This window comes from Lepidothrix coronata, unplaced genomic scaffold (genome assembly GCF_001604755.1).
Source record: "Lepidothrix coronata isolate B3197 unplaced genomic scaffold, Lepidothrix_coronata-1.0 Scaffold102, whole genome shotgun sequence".
Taxonomy (NCBI): Eukaryota; Metazoa; Chordata; class Aves; order Passeriformes; family Pipridae; genus Lepidothrix; species Lepidothrix coronata.
In genome coordinates this window covers 3,305,895-3,328,262 of record NW_016690282.1, presented here as the reverse complement: position 1 = coordinate 3,328,262, position 22,368 = coordinate 3,305,895, and the positions used below count along the sequence as shown (strand labels likewise).

Here is a 22,368-nt window from a genome sequence, read left to right as displayed (position 1 = left end):
GCACAAAGTCTGCTTTTAACAGGTTTCCCTGGTTCCCTAGCATCAGAGAAACTCTGCTGATCTCTGCAAAACTTCTTTCAGTTTAAGTACAGAGTTCCCCTTAAAATTAGAGGGCTTTTAAGAGTTAATATGTTAATCTCCTGATGCACCACAGCAGGCGTCTGGAATACATCTTACTAGACTGTTTACACTGTGCTTCCTTTCAGGGTGGTTAGAGGCAAGGGAGCACTTGTGGCAAGAACTGATGTGGTGAAGGTTTTGACAGCATCTTTCCACACCTAGTTGTTGCCTTTGTGGAGGAGGGAGGAGCAGAGGCTTCCAGTATGGCTCTCAGTATTGCTTCTCAGCTACTTCCCATCAGGGGAGGAGTCTGTTGCAGAGCAGAGTGTGAGCCCACGCTCAGTTTTACACAGCATGTCCAAGGTGGCAGAGGTTTCCTTTGCTGCCTTCTCCTGGAAGAAAATAAGAAACCTGGTGAAAGAGGTTTACTTCTTCTCTCTGAGGCAGAATATAATTTGTATGAGGTTCAACTCTCTGAGCCTAGAGGCATCTATAGCAGAGAAGCATGCCACATGCTCCATCCAACAGGGCAGCTGCTGGGAATGCTCTCAGTGTCATGTCTGACAGCAGCCTACGTGCTAAAGCTGACAGTCACTCTGGACGGATGGTTGTAATAACTTTGTGCTTTCTGGCTGTCACTGTTTTTATCCTCCCAACCCCTCCGGGAGGTAGGGAAGTGCTGTTAGTCATTTTACGGGGAGAAATTGAGCCGTGGAGTGACGAGGCCACACAGAGAGTCAGCGGCAGAGGCACTCTGCTATCAGACCCTTCTCCCCTTCCTTATCAGCTCTGCCTGATCCGTGTGCATAAGTAGGATATGTGGAAATGGCTCCTGAGTGACTGTGAAGAGTGGGAAGGGGCCAGGGAAACGGGATGAGCAGTGCCTGCTCCTGACACCAAAACTGGGCTGCCTGAAAGCCCTTGGTACACTGAAAGATGACATATTTGCTCCAGGACTATGTTTTCAGTGGAACAGATTTTTTGCCAGTTCTCTTGTTAGACTTTCAGTATTGGTTTTCCAGCCACTGCCAACTCTGTCTGGGCACAGGTCCATGTTTACTCTAGATCCACAGCCAGAAATATGGTGATCTCTGGTTCATGCTAGTGTGTGGTTGTGCTGAATGCATCAAAATGCGTCATCAAGAGTCACCAGCTACATAAAGTATGAGCTGTGGCAGGGAAATCAGAGAGTATATAACACAATATTGAGGAGAGTAAGAGCACTAGAAGCTAGAAACTTCAAACACTCTGAATTTTAAAATCACCGTATCAGAAGGACACTTCTTAAAGTAAAATGCCTTTTTGTGTGTGTGTGTGTGCTGTGTTTTGATTTCTGAGCTGGATCAGAAGTACAGTTTATTTTACCAAAGCCAGTGGTACCAATTACAGCCTGAGATTTTCAGAGTGGCACACAGGACTCAACCACATATCTTCCATTAATTATCTCTTGGCCAAGTTAACTCTGCACAAGTAATATGTCACAAGCTTTTTTTCTGTCATTAAAATCAGCAGATATGACCCTGATCCTTCCTGGGAGCACATCTTCTCAGTAAGAAGATACTGTTTTATCACAGGCACTTTTCAAAGAATGCCATTTTAATGTCAGGTTGTGCTGAAGGAGAGTCCAGCTCCTGCCTTTTCAACCTCCTGAAGCAGGAAAGAACTAAGAGCCTGCACTAGCCCTCTTATCAGTTCAGAGCCTGGACTTAGGATGTCTTTGCTGACCTTCTCCTCCTCTTGGTACAACAAAGAAATTACCTTAGTTTCAAAAATCTGACAGGTAGGTACAGCTGGTAGGTATTAGCACTTCAGTTGTATATTGATGGAAGGCAGATAATTTGGCAGCTGTGGTTTTACTTGCTCGACTCCCTGGTGTATATGTTCAAAAAGTTCTGGGAGCAAGTACCAAATCCAGTATTTTGGCCTCCATGGTAAGGCAGCTTTGCCCTGGAAAAGGGTGTCGTTTGCCCCTACAGCCACAGTATGGGATCAGAGTATTGAACAAGGACTTGCCACTGTTGTCCACCTTCAGAAATTGTTTCAGCTTTTGATGATCCTTTTCCCTCTCACATCCTTCCATATAAACTTGCGGGGCCAACAGGCATCTATTTCCAGTGCCCACTTCTATGCATTAAAAACTAACAATGCATTAACTGCTAGTAATGACAGTTTGTGCAGCAGCTTGCTCCACCACAGTTTGATTCTGAGAAGGAGAAATAAAAAATGCTTGGTTTGGAATAAACCCATAACATATGTGAGGTTGCCATTTTAAAAAGAAAAGGTGGAAAAACCCCATCCACTGGTGTTGGCCATATCCTTCTCTTACCCTTCACAAAAAGCAGTGCTGACAAGAGTGCAGTGTCAAATAGATGTGTGCATCCCTCAGTCCATCTGGCTGTCCAGTGCCTCTGAAGACAACAGCTGGCCTGAAAGTGGGAAGGAGGTAACCTGCTGAGTGAAGGTGTCCAGATAATAAATTAGCCCCCCAAAAAACTGAAAACAAGAAAGAAATTACACTGTCCAAAAATATAAGATAAAGGGGAGAGAATTGCACCATGTTAAGCAGCCCCTTTTTTGTGCAATTATCACTAGGCATCAGCAGCAACACAGCAGGTTTTCACCATCTCCTGGGTGGTGCTCCAGCAGGATGGACATGGAGACTGTGAAGCAGTGAGAAATACCTGAGCCTCAGCATTTTAGAGGTGATTGTACCTGTGTGGGTTTGTCCTAACAGACACCAGCTGGAGAAGGTGCCACGTGGCTCAGGTGGGGTCTGCAATCCTGTTGGGATGCTGTGCTAATTCAGGCAATATTGGTGGAAGGCTGCAGTTAGAATTTCTTTTTGTGAATACCAATGGGTTTATTTTTTTTTTTATTATTATTATTATTGGAATAGACACTGAGAAAGTCTGTTGTTTTTTTTTTTACAGCAGCTATTCTGAGACTATGGAAAAGTTGACTTGGAATATTTGCTCCTCTGGCTGTGCAGGCACTGACGTGGACCTTACCCAAGAAGAGCTTCATGCAGACAGAGGCCAGCTGAAGTCAGAGCAGCTGTGTGTAAGTGTGGAGTTTCTTCCTCTCCTGGAGTCACAGTAAGATCAGAGGTGGAATTATGTGCCAGTACCTGCAACCTATAAACATGCCTTGGACCGTTGTGTGTATCTGTGTGGCACAGGGGCTCTGAATTGTTTTCAGTACAGAGGATCCCTATCCCTACAGTCATCCACAGCTACAGGCACAGAAAAACTATCAATATTTTGGATTGACAAAACTGCAGAAGCCAAAAGCTTCTGTTTCAAGGCTGTCAAGGATGCATTTTGCACTTCCTCCACATGCTACAGAGCCTTTCCTAGAAGGGCTCTGTGATCTGCTGCAGCAACGCTCTGGGACTGGTTTCCCACTCGATGCCACAGGCATAAATGTGAGTGTAGATGAGCAAAGGCTGATAATGTCTTAACTAAACCCACAGGTGAAGAAATAACTTTTTGGCAGGAGTGTCTTAAAGCAGAATACAGTAAATATTCTGGTGAGGTGAAACACTGCGGCAGTGGGAACTGTATACATTTGCTGTATCCAGTGAGAATCACAAGAAAGTAAAGATTTTGGGAATAAGAGGAAACTGTTTTTAAGCTAATTTCTAATAAAGTAGGGCTTACACAGTCATATGGTCTGTCTCTCTGTGCCCGCTTATACCCTCCCTCTTCTCCTCACTAACTTTTACCTCCATTAGGGTCACTGTTCACTTTCAAAGACAGCAATGATCCTACCAGGTCTGTAAACACCAGCAGTGCATGTGGGGAGAGATTTGGGGAAATGCTGCCTATGGACGGTCAGCATTCACACAGTTCCAAGTTCTGCTAGAGCTGGTCCTGGCCACGGCCGACCTCCCTTCAGTTGCCCCAGCTGCTGGCTGATATAAGGGCTGATATAAGCTTCCACTGATGGTTTTCTACCTTTTCTCAGGGGAATAACCTCTGGTTTTCTCTGCTTCCTTGTGAATCATAGAATAATCTTCAAAGTCTAAGACATAGGTTAGTTTCATAGATGACTTCCAGGCTTATCTTAGTGTCTGTTTTAATCCAGGGGAAATAGGTAGAGTCTGAGGCTGATGTGGTCTCGCCTGGCTCTCATGCTCTCAGGAAACCAGTTATCAGACAGAATTTTAATGTCTCTTATAGGTCATATGAAAGACTAGAGATATCAGAGGGAATTCTTAAGTGGACTTGTTTTGAGTTTTACACTGTGTATTTTTTTGCCTGCTTTAGAAATGTAAGCCCTTGCATGCTGCAAACCAGTCTGGCTGATGGATGCTATAGGAAGATCGTGCTGGGACAAGCTGCCTCCATTGCTGTTTCTTCCCAAGGGATGGGTTTGCATTTGCTGCCTGTGCCATTAACCTGACTCATGGGTTGCGCTCCTTTTCTGTGAAGGAAAGGGCTGCACATGGCACTCGCTATCCCTTGTCCTCCCGGATGGAGCCGTCTCTGGATTTCTGGCTTAAAAGCCGAGTGCTGGCAAGGGGACAGAGGAAGGTCAATGATTAGTAAGGGGATAAGTAAGACAGTAGCTTAAAGTAAAGCTCCAGAGAGCTCACACTTACCATTATGAGGGACAAGCAGTGATGTCTTATTGACATATCTCATTAGAAATTGCTGGGAGCTACTGGACTGGACAGTCTCTTCAAATGCCAGCAACCCTGGGGGAGCTGGATGTAAATGTTGTAATTGATATAAGGATGGAAGCTGCTCCACTGCAAAGTGACATTTCAGATATTGTGGGAATGGATGATCTGAAACATCCTCAGTGAGATCTGTTTCCCTCAACTCTTTTGACTCCTGTCAGAGGTGCATGTTCGAGCTTTTCTCTGGGCAGATGGCTTCTGCAAATAGAACTGGCTTTGAAATATAAAGTTTTGCTGAATTCATTATATGCCTTCTGACTTCAAAGCTTTGTACTTTCCTCTTTAGTTTTAAATAGAGTCACTTGGCTGCCTTCAGGACTGTTACATTTGAGGCGGGTGCTGCAGTGGATGTCACTGGTGAAGCACAGCAGCAGTGGTTGGTTATTCAGTGTCCTGAGCAGCTGTGTGCCTGTCCAGGCCTGCATCTCACCTCTGCCCATATCCAGCCAGGAGGTACGTGATTCCTAAAGCTACATGGGTCTTAGGGAGCCCTCCCTTTCTAGGACTTTCTTGTTTTGCCCATTCCTCAAGGAGAGGGGTGGCTGCACTAGCCTGACCCTGCACCTCCATCTCTCTCAGGGTGCAGGGCGCTGTGCAAGGAGGAGGATGAGATGAAGTGGGGGCAGTGTTTGCAACAGCAATTGTTCTGCCCAGATGGGCATAAATTCTCTTCATTGAGGACTTCACAAGAAGTTGCTCTCCAGGAAGGGAGGATCTTTATGAATTAATCTTTATAGAACCTTATATTGAATTGACCTGGAGCTTGATGGTTTTCCACCTCAGATCAGCAAGTGGATACCACTAGTCAGAAATTACTGTAAGTATAAAGTGGTCATCATGACTTTGCTTTCACTGTATGTACTTCACTTCAACTGAAGTGATGAGTTTTGGGTGTCACGTCTCATTTATACTTTTGAGAAGTATTGGAGCCACTCAAAGGGATACAAATGGGAGAACTTTCTCTTTGTATCCATTTGCTACACAGAGAGATGACATTTTGATGGCCAAAGGTTTTCTGGGAAAGAAAATGTTACTTTGGAAACTGAAATGTCAGCTTAGTCAAATTGTTCATAAGCACAAAAGGGGGGAGAAACAAGCACCCAAACTTCAAAGCAGCTGAACCATTCTTTTCAACACCTTCTGACTTGCCACAACTTTATATCAAAATTTTTCAGGTTCAGTTTGAGTTTTAAGCACTCAAAGCCAAAATGTTCAGACAATACAAAATGTTTGCTTTACCCACAAACTACTTTTGTCATAATTTTTTTTTTTAGAGCTAGCATCAAACTAAAAATCTATTATTCACCTGCTCTGGTGGACCAACTTGAAGACAAAACTTTCTAAACTGAAAAGTATTTAAGCAGAAAAAAAAGTTCTTCATCAGAACCTCATCTCTCAGCAGCTGGATCCTTTGTGGATGATCTAAAAGAGCAGGGTATTACAACTTTCACCATTCCTCCATATACTCTTGAACTGAGAAGCTTTTGTGGCCTTTTTGTCTTATCATCAGTATGTTATAAAAAATGTCAACTCTTTCCAAACCTTAATTGTTTTATTGGAAGGATTATACTAAATTTCAGCCCCGGAGTCAGTTTATGTGTGGTTTGATCATCCGTTCCTCCTTTCATACAGATGCTATGAACATGGACAGCAGAGCTGCCCTGTCACACAGGATTAATGGCAGATGTGGTGTTGCTTGTGGAACAGTAATATCGTACCATATGAACAAACACCAAAATTGGAATAATTTTTCTAAATGTTTCAGCATTCTAAGTACAAAGTAATAACCCTGTCACGAACAATATTTACTGCTCTATCTTCTGGCTGTGATGGAATTAGTGGCAGTCTCCTGGGATGAATTGCAGGTATGTCAGTGGTAGAAACAGCATGTGGTTGTCTTAAAGCAAAAAGCAAACAATTCCTTTGGTCACAGTACAGGGAGAGAAACTTAATACTGCTTGGGAAATCAGTACTGCTTTGAATATAGCATTTGTTTTGGTTTCCTCATGAGAAGGATAATGCAAAAATGGGAGATATATATGTGTATGCATATGTATTTGTATAACAGACAAAGTATGTTGTAGAATCCAGTAGAAGATGAAAATCAGAGTCTGTGAAATCTAGAATTGGGGAAGGAACAAACAGTGGACAGTGAGGAAAGTCTTATTGAGTACTCTCTGCCTTCATACAAAATCAAGGAGGAGCCTCAATGAAGGATGAGGCATTACCAGGGTATGGGGAGGTTACTCAGCCATTTTTCAAATTTGTTAAACTATTTGCCTCTAGGTTTCCATGTGTGTTTGTTTTTAGAGACATCAGCCAAAAGACGTTTGATGCTGAGAAAATTGTAAAAATCTAGCTCTTCCTAGCTGCCCCAAGGTCACTGCTTACACTGTTTAAATTTTGGAAATGTCAGGTTGAGACACTTTCATAGAAAAAAATAGATGCGCAATTACACTGTTTATCCTATCTACTCAAAAACATGTGGAGCTCTAGTCATCTTTGAAATAAAATCTTCCTCCACAACATATTGCTGCCCAGTAGCATGTGTTACAGAGCATATTTAAGACTTCTTTGGAAGAAGCCAAGATCAGACACTGCCAGAAATCAGATATTCAATTAAACGGTCTCATGCTTCAAGCCAGTGTGACAAGAGTACCTCTTCGGGAAAAAACTGCTGCTGTGGGAACAACTGGGAATAAATTATTACGGAGAGAAAATTTTTACATTAGCAATGTGGTCACTTGCACATACGTATGTGCGGATCCGAAAAGCACAGCTGTGAATGTGTGCAATGTTTCCCTTGAACACTCTTCTCTTCCAGCCTCCAACCATGATCTAGCCTGACCTGGGAAAATCAGAGGAGATGCAAAAAGTGGCTGTATTGAGATGACAGCTTTGCGAAAAGCAGCTGTGCTCCAGCTATGGCTTTCCAAGGAGCGGCTGTGCTGGAGCTATGGCTTTGAGTGTTGTTTTCGACAACAACGCAGGTTTGTGCCTCCACTGCTTCTCCACCCTTCTCCTCATGTAGCTATACCCACAGCTGACCCAGCACTGAACTGTATCACGGAGCAGAGCTCATGCCCTGCCCTTCCTCTTTTGCTTTCTCAGAGTTGTTTTGCCCACCAGCTCAGCTTCCTGGTGCCATTTGTGGCGCAACCAGTGTCCCCAGTGTGGCTGAGGATTACTGTGCTGGGGCAGGGACATACCCCAGGGTACAGAACATTTTCTGTGCCTGCGGGTGGATGTGTGAAGCACTGGTTATTTTATTTGCCTTTGGATCTAACTTTCTTGGTTTAGCTATTGTCAAACAACTGAAAGGACTGACATTAGCCGCCTGGTTCCCATTAGCAAAGCCACTTTTAAATCCTGTTGCAATCACTTTGTTTTCTAACATGTAACTAAAGGCCTTTTTACCACTTCTTTACATGACTTTCTACAATCCCAGCCATGCAAACAGAAATCAGGCATATGCATCTTGCTGATACTGGTATTTTAAAACCCTCTCTAAATACTTTTGCCAGTGACTGAAGAAAGGCTTTTATACCAGTAAGAATGTGTATATTGGGCTCTCTCACAGAAGCTGTGAGAGGGACACAATATGTGCTGCGGGATTATTCTACCAACTGAATAAATGTCATCTCTTTTCCAAATAAGAAACTTGGGCTATGGCAGGAGACTTGTTTCAGTGTTTAAATATATTCTACACATCCTAAGTGGGAACTTGGTGCCTTCATGGGGAGAGATGCTGGGATATATGCAGACAAAACACTCTGATATTTTTTTATGTGGCAGGCTTTGACTGTCCAATATTGTGCATGCTTTTTCCTTGGATGAATTGCCTTTTAAAAAAAAACAGCAGCTGAGACCAAGGGGAAGATGTGAGGCCTTTACAAAATCTCAGGCTGGACCTCCGATTTTGAGCCACATGACTGAAACTCTGAATCCTGGACTTTTACCCCCACACACCCTGTTGTTCTGGAGGATGATTGGGCTGTTTGAGATGATGGGTTATTGAAACCAAAAGCCTCACTGAGATACACAGTACTTCTGTCTGCTGGTATGTCATTGGGGCATTTTTCCTTCATAAGATGAGAATGTACCAGGAACAACAGGTTTCCACAAGAAATGCCCTGGGAAGGACTGTAATAACTACCTTGGCACTTAGGAACCAGCCTGTGGCAAGCTGTGAGTGTTCCCTGAAGTGCAATGTCGCGTAGACCCTGATGAGCTTGTCCTTCGAGACAGCTACCGTGCCGACCTCGCTGTGCCTGGTGAAGTTACCACAGATGTACTCTACAGATGGTGAGCCCAGGGAGTCCATCTCCTACATGCAGATCCGGATGCCTGAGCCAATGGGGCTGTGCAGCGAGTGCAGCATCCTGTGATTGCAGAGACTGTGCCGCAAGATTCTCCACTGGTCTCTTTATAGAAGAAAATATCCATATAAACCTACTCCTCTTCTTCCTCAATGTAGGACTTTAAAAAAGGCAGAGTAGTGTCTGCCATCCCTCTAGCTCTGTGCCTTCTGGGATGGGAGCTGGGCAGTGCAGGGTCATCGCAGATGCTGGTACTCACCACCTGGGGTGAGCCTGTGGCAACTGCTCTCTGCTCACCGGTGGGTGAAGCACACTCTTCGCACACTCTGTCGCACACTCTTGTTAAAAATGCAAGAGTTGGGACATTGGAAGAATGAAATCAATGCATTTCTGTTTGAGTACAGTAAGTGTCTTTTTCTTCTGCGGGTAGCTCCTCTAAGGCTTTAATTGGCATTGACAGGTGATAACTGTGGTGTAGAGCGAGGGCCGGAAGCAGACAGTTTCTCAGCCACAAAGTAGTAAGTGGATTTGGACTGGCTTTTAGCACAGCAGAGAGTTAAGCTGGTTTCTCCAGAAGTTTTCCTAGAAAAACCTTGAATTCATTGTCCAGTTTGCCTCTTTGCTTGATTGAGTACAGAAAATGTTTGTTTGAGCTTGCATAGAGGTTAGTTTGAGATTTTTCTTTCCCGCTGTCAGCAAACAGGACAGTGCTTTTGTTCCCAGACAATTTTTAATTTTTAAAACTGATGAGTGCCTCACTTTGACAGAGTGTTAAACATTTACATGTGCTGGTAGGGTGCTTTCTTCATATCAAACTCAGATGGCTCATCTGCAAAATTAATCCCCAAAACAAACTGAAAACTATTCTCTTCATATGCAGAAAACTTGGTCAAAATAACTTTTTCCCTTCTGTGATCAAAGCAGAAACTATGTAGTTTGGTTTGTGCAGTGGGGTTAGATATTTTTTTCCTCCCTGTAACATAGCTTCAGACAGTTGTCAGCCAAGAGATATGTTTGGATTTTTCATTCTCATGTGGATTTGTGGGAACACATGCTAGGAGACCAGATCAACATTGTAATAGTGCCTGCATTGATCTAACACAGTGTTTATGTGGACTCCAGCCATCATTCATTTCTTCTCTAGCATACAGATGCTATAATGGATTATTTTGTGCAATAATCATGATAGTGCTTAGCTGTTGTCTAGCATTTGCAAGGCATTTTATGAAGAAGGTCAATATAATTATCTCCATTTACAGCTGGAAAGCAAAGGCACAGACATGAAGCACCACGAGGTGTGAGGGTTCAGGGACTTCTTAACACTAAGCCAAAATTAAGATATGAACTCAGATATAGGAGGTGGGTGGGCTGTCACCAACACCACAGAGCTTCTCTGCTTGGGGGTAATGAACTTCACCCGCTGTAAGTCTGTGGAGAGCTTATCTCACTGCATTAAACTCAGCTGAAGAAAATCACAGGATTAGTCTTTAAACCATCTGTGCTTACAAACTGGGCCCCACCTAACTTGTGCAGCATATGTTTAGCAGCCACTTATGGGCACTTTCCTGCACACAAGCCCTGCCTGCAGGGGACAGGAGCGCAGGCAGAGCATGTCATTAGCTTTTCCCTTACACAGTTCTTGTAACTACAGGATAAAACTGTGTGTGCTTAACCCACACTTCCTCCCAGGCCCGGGGTAGACTGTCCTGTATTTACAGTCTCCTCCAAGCATCCAGCAGCTGTCAAGCGCAAGCCCTTCCCAGGTTTCAGGTACTGGAAATGTTATTTTACCTTTGTAGCTGACAATACCGTATGCTTAGCGTTGAGGTATATCGATATGCAACAGAGAACTCTGAAAGGAGAAGACGTTGCTTGTTTGGACAGGTATTTCAACAGGTTTCTAAATAAAATACAGGTCATTTGACAGCTTGTGATGTGAAGCAAAACCAGTTCCCAGCCTTTCTCCCTGCTTCTGCAGCGCTTGTCTCCTGAGCCTTTAGGCATCTGCAAGCACAAGAAATACTTGAAATTACAAAAATTGGAAGAGGCAGTTTGGTAGCTCATATTTCTTAAAGTACACAAACCTCCAGTAGGTAGCTGGCTGGATAAAGTGGATAAAGCATAATCCCTGTGGACAACATAAATAGTTTGTCTACTCCTAGTAATGGAATGGAAAGAGGGAGAGAGGGTGGAGAAAGCAAGAATTATGGGTCAGTTAGAGGGAGAGATTTCCCACAAACATTTTATGATTTGCTCACAGCTTCACCATGTGTGAAATCAGGAGTCTATAATAACTTTCCAGTTCTGAACATACAGCTATTCAGAAGCCACAGTGGGTTCACAGGAGATGTCTGCTCCCATGTGGAGCCCACTGCCCTCGTGGGGTGAGTCCTCAGTTTTATTAAACCAATCATAACCTCATGCAACTGCATTCCCCAAAGTGGATAGCTGGCCTTTCCCTTTCCATCTTGCTGTACCCTTAATTTCTGATTCGTGAAGTCAGGGCCCTGCATGACAATTAAACAGGTGATGAAACACACCTCATGGCAGAGTTCAGAAATGTCAGCTCTCGTTACCTGGCGCTCTCTACCGTTAATCTTAAAAATTTACTATTAATCTTAAAAGAAATAAATAAAATTGCATTATATGTTGTTACATGTACAATTTAATTTTTTTTTTAATGTAAACTTCCAGCAAGAATGTTCCCTTGTCTCTCCTATGTATCAAGATACAGTTTGTTGTTGAACTTGGTAGTGATGCAATATCTGTCTTCAAGGAAAAGCATTGACAGCAACATGAGTATTTCTGGAGTTAGCTATTATTAGATTTGAGGCGAGTTGGGTGGAGGTTTTTTCATAATTTATTTATGGGCATTTCAGCAATACTTTTGGTCAGTGAAAGAATGAACAGAATGCTGTAATGTTAAAAAAAAAAAGGAGTTTTGATCAACTTTTGAGGGGAACTGCGAGGAAAACATGCAAAAGAAGTAAGTGCTGGGACAAAGGAAAGGGACTGGTACAACACTGTTCAGTTCCTCAAATGTTATTTTATGCCAAAATGCCTAGGTTTTGTTTTCTTATTTTTTAAGAAAAAAAGCCACCAACAAAACTTCATATTAAAGTGACTTCTCTGTGTTTTTCTTGGGATTTGCCTACAATAGAAAGTTCTTACTTAATATCAGGGAATAATTAGTCTCTCATCTTAATCATGCTTTGCAATTGTGTAGGCCTGCAGCTCGCTAATGCCTTCCACAGTTATTGCAGGGGGAAGGGGGAAAAAAATCGTTGCCTGTTTATATAAGAAAGGAGTGGTGTTGGGATCCTGTGTGGAAATGCAGCAAGCATGGTTGCACTGTGAGGATGAACCCCTGCAAACAGCCAACAGGTCTGAGCACTCTGTACCTTGAGGAGACAAACTGTCATTCCTGAACTACCAAGTAGGAAGAGCATTTCATTAGTGAGAGACAGAGAGAAGTAATTACTTAAAATGGTAGAGTAACTTAAAACATTTTTATGCTGGACATCCTCCCAAATGAAGACTAAAGGGCTGGCTAACTTGACAGTCACTGCTGATCTCAAGCATGTTTGTCACTTTAGATTTCACCTTCAAATTGTTCTCATATACCCATGCATATATCCCTCACACAGGTTTGTTGTGTCTTGGGTGGGAATAAAAATTACCACTGGCTGAACAGACTCTTTCCTTGTCTCTAGCCTCTGGAAAGCCTGCTATTCCTGTTTCTTTTAGTTCTGATCAAAACATAGTATGTATGTATAATCTTACTGCACATAAAGCATGCAAACACTGTTATGCTTTTTGGAGTGGTGTAGTGCATTGTGAGAAGAACCTATATTTGCTGGCTGGGGGCTACCTGCATATGTATTCTACTTGGCTCTATATATGCTTTTAATACTGCCTAAGAGTGAGCAAGAGAGAGATGCCAGTCCAGTCCACCAAAAAGGTTTGGTAGCATCTTTTTATTCTTTCAGTTTGCAGCAAAGTAAAGGTTAGGTTAGTGTTAGGGAGGCTGTTTCAAGCAGTAAGACTATTTGGATTGAAAACAGACCATCCGGGAGAGTTGTAGAGTCTTTGTCATGGATGGTTTTAAGAAAAGAAGAGTTTTAAAACCCCTGTCACAATTCATATAGAGATTGCAGTCGATCCTCCCTTAGAACAAAGGACAAGATCCAACACCTTGTAAAGGCAGTAAATACTTCTGTGTTGGCTGTGCAGAACCAAGCTGCACTTCTGAACTGGTGGTAATGCCCTTGGCTGGTGTGGAAGTAAGGGTTTAAACTAAAGGACTGCCTTGGGGACTCTGGTCCTGTCTCTGCAGTGCAGTATCTCATCTTGCATAGCCACTGACGACAGACCCATGAGTAACCAAGAGATTACAAAGTCCTCTGTCCCCTGGCATAATAATTTGTGTCAAACGGCTGTTGAGAAACTTTCTGAGATGAAGACTGCACATGCACCATTGTGTTTAATAGTTACCAGTGTCCTTATCCTCCAGGAATTTGTCAGATCTCTTTCTGAAATTATTTGTGCTCTTGGCCTCCAAAATGTACCATGGCCATGGGCTCCACAGCTTCATTATACGAGGTGAGATTTGGTTTTGGCTGGCAGTTTCTCTGAGCATATTCAGCTAGTGTCTTCTGAGAAATCCCAAGTAATTGCTCCCCTCCATGTCAGGCACAAGTCTACATATCTCTTACAGACTCTCAGTACACAGAGGCATTGGGACTGCAGGAAGAAAGTCGGGAAGGGTTTTTGAGCTCAGTGGGAAGTTGGAGGTGCTGCTTTTGCACAGCAGAGGAATACAGCTGGGTGGTTGCCCCTGGCTAAGCAATAGTCAGCTGAAATATAGGGGCAGCCCTTTTTTTTGGTGTTTGCAAGAGGAGAAGCTGATTAGCTGAATCTTGCCTCTCTGTGGGGCAAGAGCTCCTGCTAAGTCCTTGCCAGGGGTCCTAATTCAGTTTGTTGCTGAAATCAGCAGGATGGAGCTGATGAGGGAAAAAGCGGGTGATGTGGCATCCGGCTGCCACGTGTTCTTCCCTCCCACTCATGCTGGAGGCACCACCAGTGCCTCCCTTCCAGCTGGCAAGCCGGTGGCCTCATTGCATCACTCATTCCCACTGCTTTTAGAGTTGTATGTGTTTGAGGAGCAACACCAGAGTCATCTCCCTGAGCCTGCTTGTCTAAACAGTTGGCAGCAGTCTCCCAGTAGCCCTGCAGGGACGATGCTACCTGATGCCAGCGCTCTGTTCCTTCTTTGACGGGTGTCTTCTTTGCAGCAGGCTGTACACATGGTGCAGCCCCAAAGGCTCCTGTGCCAGGGATGTGCATTTCACATCTGCTTTACTGGTACAGGATTACAGCCTTGCTTTGTAAATTAACCCCCTGTGATTAGAAACATTAGTACTCTGACTTCCCCAGCAATATAAGCAAGGCCCTCATAAGGCTTGTGGCTTGTTCCTAGCATTTGGAGATAGCACTGGGAGATCCTGCGAGTGCTGCTTTTGATCTGAGCTGTTATTGCAGTGGAGCACACCGAATTTTGAATACAGAAATTGCATGAAGTGGCCTGATCCTAAGCACACTCCTGTTCTGTCTGGCAGCCTGTTTGCTGTCATGTTTTTCCCTACTGCTGTCAAGAAGATGCGATTTGCAGGCAGTTGACAGGGCGGGGAAGGAAAGAATTTCAGCACTTAGTGCTCTCTCCATAAAAATGCCAACTTCCCATTCACTTAAATTTGCCCTAAGCACCTTTTTAAAATGTGGCTCAATTTCCCTCTTTTAAACTTTTTTTTCTGGCACTTATCATCCCTCTATGGTACTTAATCAGTTGCTGTCTGAATTGCCTATGAGGATAATTGATGTCCCTGTCTCCAGCAAGCTGAAAATTGTTTCCACCCAGCCTTTGACATATAAAGGGACTTTGTTTTCTGCAGTGGGTGTTCTTGTCTAATAGGCAAATGACCCTGGCTGTAAGGCTTGCAGAGTGAAGTACAGCTGCAGACACCTGTCTTTCCTCCCAGGCCAGGAGAGGTGTGGTGCCCTTTCTGGATTAAAGTTAAAGACTGTCTCCACAGCTCATCCCATGCAGGCACTGGACAAGTTGCAGGGGTGCATTTGCCTCCAAACTGTTTGATCCTGTATTTTCCTAGGGCAGTTTAAAGAATGAGGTCACCCTGTCCAAGAAGCACTTTCCAAATAATGCTGAAACTCGCTTCAGAATGCAAGAGCCGGGGTATCTGCACCTGAAAGGTGAAGTCCTTCAGGTACCAAGAGATCACCGGAGATCCAGGTTGGTCATGTTGAACTGATTTGAACTTCCAGCCCTTTCAATGAGAAGGTAATTAGTCTTTGGAACAAATGAGTCAGAAGTTCTCACTGCCACTTTCGAAAGTTTAAACCAGCCTGATGCTGCTGACATGCCTGTGGTGTGCCCATGTGTTGCAACATCTTCTGAACTGGTAGTGTGACTGGGAATCAAACTGCCATGTGCAAGGTTGCTACTACAAAATCTCTAGTAAGGCCCAATGAGGTTTTGCTTTCTGAATTAAAATAATAAAAAAACCCCAACCTCTTTTGAAGTATAAACTGCCACTGAGTCAGCAATATGAATGTCTGAGTCTGCAAGGAGCCTGAGACAACTGTCCACTTCTCATTTATCCTCTGCATCTCAATGTGTGGTTTATGTTGTAGCCTAAAAGTGATGCAGCATCTAAGACTGGTGCTGACCTCGGGAGCACCGGTATTTACAAAGGCTGGTGAACAAACAAACCACCCAGCTCACTTGTTTCATCCTCCTTGGATGCCCACCTTATGTCTATGTTAAGCCCTACAAACCAATTACTAGAAAACTTCCCAAACTTGAACTTTCCCCAAGTGTGACCTGCTGTCTGTCTCATTTACTCAGCATGCACACTTGTGGCATTTTGTGAGAGCATAAGGACAGAGTCAGATGAATGGAGTTTGGTAGAAAAATAACTATCCCCAGGGGTTTAGTCCTAGTGGTGCCACCTTCTCCTACCAAATGGAAAGGGGAATTTTGAGCAGTCACTGCACTGAGGTGCTGAAGACACCAGAGGGCTCTACTGCGAGATGTACAGCTGGATCTCCACGAACTCCACAGGATTTTGCTCTCGAGGTAAGCTCTTGTTTTTGATGAGCCACCCTTCAAGGCTGGCTGTTGCCGGCAGTGTGGGCCTCAGTGTCTTGCTTGGAACACAACAGCGGCTCAAGTTGTTCTTGTCCTCAGCTCTGCTATCTTTTATCAGGGTATGATGGTGTTTGGGAAATCTGTGGAAACCTATTGTGCATAGTGCATCTTGTGGAAGGCCCAGGGCTATGCTGAGACACAAGTTTTTGACAACACTTGATTTCATTTGGAAAGCAACCCCTTCTTGATGTTTTTGGTGGTGTCATAGTTCTCCTTCCCCTGTTTGACAAATGAGCCTACCTGTAGTTGTCTTCGTGCCTTTCCTGTAGGAAACTGATGTTGGAGGAGTGCCAGGCTTGCTTGGATAGGGAAATCTCTTACACGACTTGCCTTGTCTGCTCAAAAATTCTGGCTGCCTCTTGTTGGCATGATAAAGAAATGTGTTTGCTAGGCTTTTATCCTTAAAGGGATAGAATTTCGCTGGTATTTTACGCTTAAAAGGATATAAGATTTCTTCATAACCAGAGCACACAAACATATACATTCTCAGTCTGTTGCCTGGGATCTTAGGCAACTCCTAATAAAGCTAAAGGCTAGAAATGTAAGATTAAAATACATTAGTCAGGGATAAATTGTTTTATATTGCACAAAAAAAAAATCTTAGTATGGATAGGAAACGTGCCCTAAGCCCAGTACAAATCTTACTTGTCAAAGCCTTCGTGATACTTAATGGGTTAACGTCAAGAATGTCTAAGGGCTTTATTGTACTTGTTTTAATTACTTGGAAATTGCTCTTCCTGACTCCAGTGATAGCTGGGATTCTTACGTGGCAGTTTCTGCTCGATTTCAAAGCATCTTGACTGTCTGATGAGATGTGTGGAGTGCCTGCACTCCCTGTCATTTGTTTATAGCGACATCAGGGATCTACTAGTGTGAAAACCCAGTGCGGGCTGGAGCGGGACTCCAGTTCGTGCGCGTGAGGAACGGCGGGGAGATCTAACAGAGACGTGCTTCACACCGTGCTCTTTCAGACGCGGGGACATAGGACGCGGTGCGTGGGGACACGGCTGGCCGCGCTCCTCCGGCTGCCGGAGGGGTCAGGGCCGGAGTGCCGTATCCCCGCTCCGGAGCGCGCACAGTCCCACCCCGGGGCGCTGCCCGCGGCCCCGCAGCCCCCGCGGGACGCGCTGGACGGGGCCGCGCCCCCTCGTGGCCCGCGCGGCCCCGCGGAGCCGAGGGGCGGGGCGGCCGGCAGAGCGCCGTCCCATTGGCTGCCGGGCGCTGTGCTTTGCATGTCCCCGCCCCCACACCGCCCCATTGGCTGCGAGCCGGCGGCGCTTTGCATAGCCCCGCCCCCCCCCCCGCCGCTGGCCGGCGCTGCGCTGCGGTGTCGGGCCGGCGGCGCAGTGCAGGAGCCGGAGTGCGAGCCGGAGCCGGGCCGGGAGCGGGGCTCGGCCGGCGGCAACAGCAGAGCAGCACCGCCGCTTCGCTGCCGTCTGGCGGAACGGGGCGAAGCGAAGCGGCCGGCGGGTCACGCCGCGTCCCCTCGCTGGTCTGTCCCCCCCGCGTTCCCGTGAGCCGCTCCCCGCCCGGGTCCCGCGGGTGCAGCATGAAGTGCGGCGATGGCCCGGAGAGGTAAGACGGCGGTGAGGACGCTGGAAGACCTGACGCTGGACTCCGGGTATGGTGGCGCGGCGGACTCGGTGCGCTCCTCCAACTTGTCGCTGTGCTGCTCGGATTCGCACCCCGCGTACCCCTATGGAGGAAGCTGCTGGCCGCACCTAACTGACTCCATGCACAGTCGGCACAACAGCTTCGACACCGTCAACACCGTCCTAGCGGAAGACTCCGAGGTGCTGGACTGCGCGGGGCAGCAGTGCTCCCGGCTCCTGCCCGACCTTGAGGAGGTCCCCTGGAGCCTGGAGGAGGTGGAGGCACTGCTGCTGCCGCCGCCGCCGCGCCGGGAGCCGCGGGCGCCGGGCGCCGCCAGCCCCGGGAGCCGGGATGCGGCGGCGCGGCTCTCGACGCTGGTGAGCCGGGCGCTGGTGCGCATCGCCCGGGAGGCGCAGCGGCTGAGCCTCCGCTTCGCCAAGTGCACCAAGCACGAGGTGCGGAGCGCCATGGAGATCGTCCTGGGCTGGACGTTGGCGGCCCGCTGCACGGCGGCCGCCCTGGGCGCCCTCTCCCTCTACAACATGAGCAGCAGCGGCGGCGACCGCTTCAGCCGCGGCAAGTCGGCCCGGTGCGGACTGGCCTTCTCCGTGGGCAAGTTCTACCGCTGGATGGTGGACAGCCGCGTGGCCCTGCGCATTCACGAGCACGCCGCCATCTACCTCACGGCGGGCACCGAGAGCCTGTTCCGCGACATCCACGCGCGGGTCCTGGCCGGCCCTGCCGCCCCGCTCCCGCCGCCCGGCCGCCCTCCGGCCGCCGCCGCCGCCGCCCCGGCCGAGAAGGAGAAGGAGGGCGGCGAGGCGCCCCGCTTCACCCTGGAGGCGCTGGAGCAGACGGTCAACAACGACCCCGAGCTCTGGGGCTTGCTGCAGCCCTACCAGCACCTCATCTGCGGAAAGAATGCCAGCGGTGAGTGAGTGCGGCCGCCGGGCGGGACCGGGCGCCACCGACCACCTGTTGCGCCGGGCGGGCCCCCGGGCGCTGGGCGGGCCCCGCTGCCGCACCTGCCGCCGGGGATGGGGTGGCCGCGGAGGCAGGAGCGGGCACCGCGGCGCGGCAGTCCCTGCACGGCGGTGCCCGACGCGGGCAGGATGGAGGGAGCTGCCGAGCATCCCCCGCCTGGCTCTGCCGGGGCTGCCCGCCCGCCCGCCGCGGAGGGATGCGTGTGGGTTTAGGGGGCAGCTGGCCGGCGTGCCGGCGAGGGCTGGGTGAGAGACAGTGGCTCAGAGCTTCAGTTTTCCACAGGAAACGGCAGAAGCGCAGCTGAGCGCTCGCAGGCGAGATCAAACTTTGTTACATATGCAGTGGTTTGGCCAGCGATTGCGTGGTTGGCGCTGAAATGCAGTCTTTCTGGACAGATTTCATTCATGTTGCTGCATGTTTACCCAGAGCCTGACACAGATGCAACACGGTGATGCATCAACTTCCTGGACGTTTTTTCCCTTCGCTTTTTAAGCGAAGAGTCCAATATTTTTAATAAGTTATCTTTCGATAGAGCAGCATTCCAAAGTTGACGTTTCTTGTTTCAGCTCCCTCTGTTTGTCAGGGAAGGGAAAATGGAACGAGCCTAGTCTCGGGGAGACAGAGTTAAAATCGGGTGGTTTTTTTCTTTACCTTCTCATAAGCGTGCACAGGCACATGCAAACACTTTTATTAAGCTTAAATTCAAAATACCTGTCAAGCTGAGATGCAAATACTGGAGAAGGGGAGAGGAAGGAAACTGGGAGAACAAGGATAACTGGAAGCCTAGATCACGTCTACAGATAAGCCTTGTTAAGTTGTTATAGCCACAGAGGATGCATTACAGCTAATTATCTATTGTCTTAAGACAACTTCTATGCCATAAGAGACCCAAAGGAGGATGCCAAGTGGGAGCAAAAGAAAAGGGCAGATCCTTCTCCCTGGTGTAAATAGATGTGGTTTCGTTATATTCCTCTGGTGGTTTTACCCCAGCAGTGGATGTCCTCCCCAGAGGCTTCGCTGAACCACCCCTCCAAACGCATCCGCAATCGGGGGCTTGTGTTGCGGGACCCTCGCGCGTTATTCCAGCGCTGTCACAGGCAGGCATGGCTTCCCAAGGAGTGCCACCGTTGTTTTTTTCCTTGAGTCTTGCTACTGTGCCTGTAGGTTTCAGATGGCACTGTGTTGCGTTTCTGACATTGCAGCACTGGCTGTGCAGGCTCCTACTGAGCCTTTCATTTTGTTTTGCGGCTCTCTCTAACTCCCTCTGTATCAGCTCAGTGGATTTAAATGAACTTCATTCTGACCCTCATTTATCTCACTTCTAGGGACTCAATACACAGTTTTCATCTCCATTTTGTTGTAGCTTTACCTGCCATGAATCTCCTTGGAGCTTAGTCCTGACTCAAGCAAATAGCATTTTTTAAAATTTTTGAATCAGACTCTAGCAAGTTGTCCATTTTGTTTTGCCTCTCTCCTTGTGTCTCCCTGCTTCTCATGCAAATGACTGTAATGTTGTTTTGCTTTTTATCATCTTATACAATGAAGTTTGGCATCCTGTTAAATATATTTAGAGTTACAGGTGCAAGCAGGAGCCAGGCCATTTTTTACTGCTGTTTATGTTTATTTAGATTTAATCCAAGGGCGTGTTGCATGCTCTTAAGTACTTTCATGGCAACTAAACCAGCCATTAGAAACCTTCAAACACATCAGCCTGTTTCTTCACCAGTGAGATATATATCTGTTTATATAGTCCTCACCATTTTGATGTCTTGAGTGCTCCCTGGTTAGTTGCAAATGTTTCCTTCTCAGGCACTTAAAAAAGGTGGGGAAGTCTGATGTGAGAGATTATTTGACCTGCTTGAAACCATTGGGGCAGTCTGTGGTAGGAGGCTTGGACTGCTGGAAGCTACATCTCAGTATAGTGGCTTAACCACAAGCTCATCCTTCCTCTGTACTCAGTACTTGAAACACCATGATAACGCAACTTAATAGGTAACAGACTTCTCACATCTGTCTACTCCAGGAGAAGAGACAGGTCTTGTACTCTGGAGGTTCAGTAAATTGGGATGTCATTGCCCAGCTGGGTGGCACGTGAACACAGTGCAAGCACTGAAATCAGTGTGTTTGGTCCATCAGGTGTGAACGAGAAGTGATGGTGGGTCCTTTCTGGAGGTACCATGGCTGGTATGAATTGAGTGAAGGTGGGGGATGGAAAGCAGTGCAAAAGCAGATTCCCTAGCAGTACCTTGTCTGCAGGCAGGTTTCTGGGGGGAGAGGTGCTGTCTCTCTGGGAGGCAAACGTCAAACCTTTAATAATTTTCCAGGCTAAATCCAGCACCTTAAAGTCCACCCAGACAGTGTAACAGGCAACCCGTGAAGATCATGGGATGCAAGTACGTGAGGAACATGAGTTTGCGCGTGATGTAGTTCAAGATTGCTTTAATACAGTCTGTGAACACGAGTGTTGGGGAAGATGGTCTGAGAATCTGCAAGACACAAACCAGCCTTTCAGGGCTTCCTTGTAAGTTGTGGAGAGCGTTTAGTGGTTTCGGATGAGGTTTTTTAGCCTGATGTCATACTCGGTCATCTGGGAAGCTGCTGAATAAGAACAGTATTGCAAGATAACCTTCTCCTTCCTGTAAATGATGGTCATGCTCCTTCTGATAAAGATGTCTGAGCTGGTTCTTTCCATGGGCCCTTGAGCCTGTGGGTCTTCTTTTGGGTACATCTGGCCTGAACTTGTACAACTGCCTCAACAGGAGCCCTGCTCTCCAACAGGAGCCTGCTCATTCCTCTTGCAGGGTCGAAAGCCTGTGGATGAAGGTAGTGGCACCTCTTCATGTGTTGCAGGCAGCAGGACACATCTCCTTGATAAGCCTCTTGATAACCTCTTGTGTGGGACAAGGAATAGGGGTGACAAAGGAGAAGCAGGCAGTGCCATGGCAGCAATCCGCTGGAGTATGCCGTCAGCTGCTGGCATATTGACTGAGCTTATCTTTCCGATTATTATATCTTAAAGAATAGACCTTAAAAGCACTCTGAGGTACTAATTTACACTCCACTCCCTCCCCCCCCCTCCCAAATTTTAACATCATGGTTGAATGAAAATTAAAAACTTCACGTTTGGGATTTCACTGACACTTAAATGTTTCAATTACGAGCTCCATCTGAACAGCACAGTACACATTTTACATCCTATAACAGTTACACAGAGTGTTATTTCCCTTGGAACAGTGGGAGCAAAATACTATGTGCTCAATGAAAGGCAGTAAAAGCTGGCACCTCTGTGGTTTAAGCAATATTATTTTAGTTTCTTTATTGCTCATCAAACTCTTACTTTTAGGCCAGATCCAAGAATTGCTTTGAAATGAATGGGGAGTTTCCACAGGTCTTGGATTCAGTGCCAGTCACAGGAGTAAGTCCATTTATGTTGTTTTAACAGGAAATGGCAAGTCCAAGTAGCACAAAGTCACCTACACTGTATTATGAAGGTCCTTTTTTAC

The 22,368-nt window shown here is 46.5% G+C and overlaps 1 protein-coding gene across 2 annotated transcripts in view; it reads left to right on the top strand.

The window, feature by feature from the left end:
* The first annotated feature begins 17,850 nt into the window (after positions 1-17,850).
* The window catches only part of BTBD11 (BTB domain containing 11), a 182,629-nt gene continuing 178,111 nt past the window's right edge, over positions 17,851-22,368 (top strand). For both annotated transcript variants that reach the window (XM_017823415.1, XM_017823416.1), the window contains exon 1: positions 17,851-18,811. In XM_017823415.1, coding sequence (XP_017678904.1) covers positions 17,851-18,811 — 961 coding nt within the window. The remainder of the gene's footprint in view (positions 18,812-22,368) is intronic.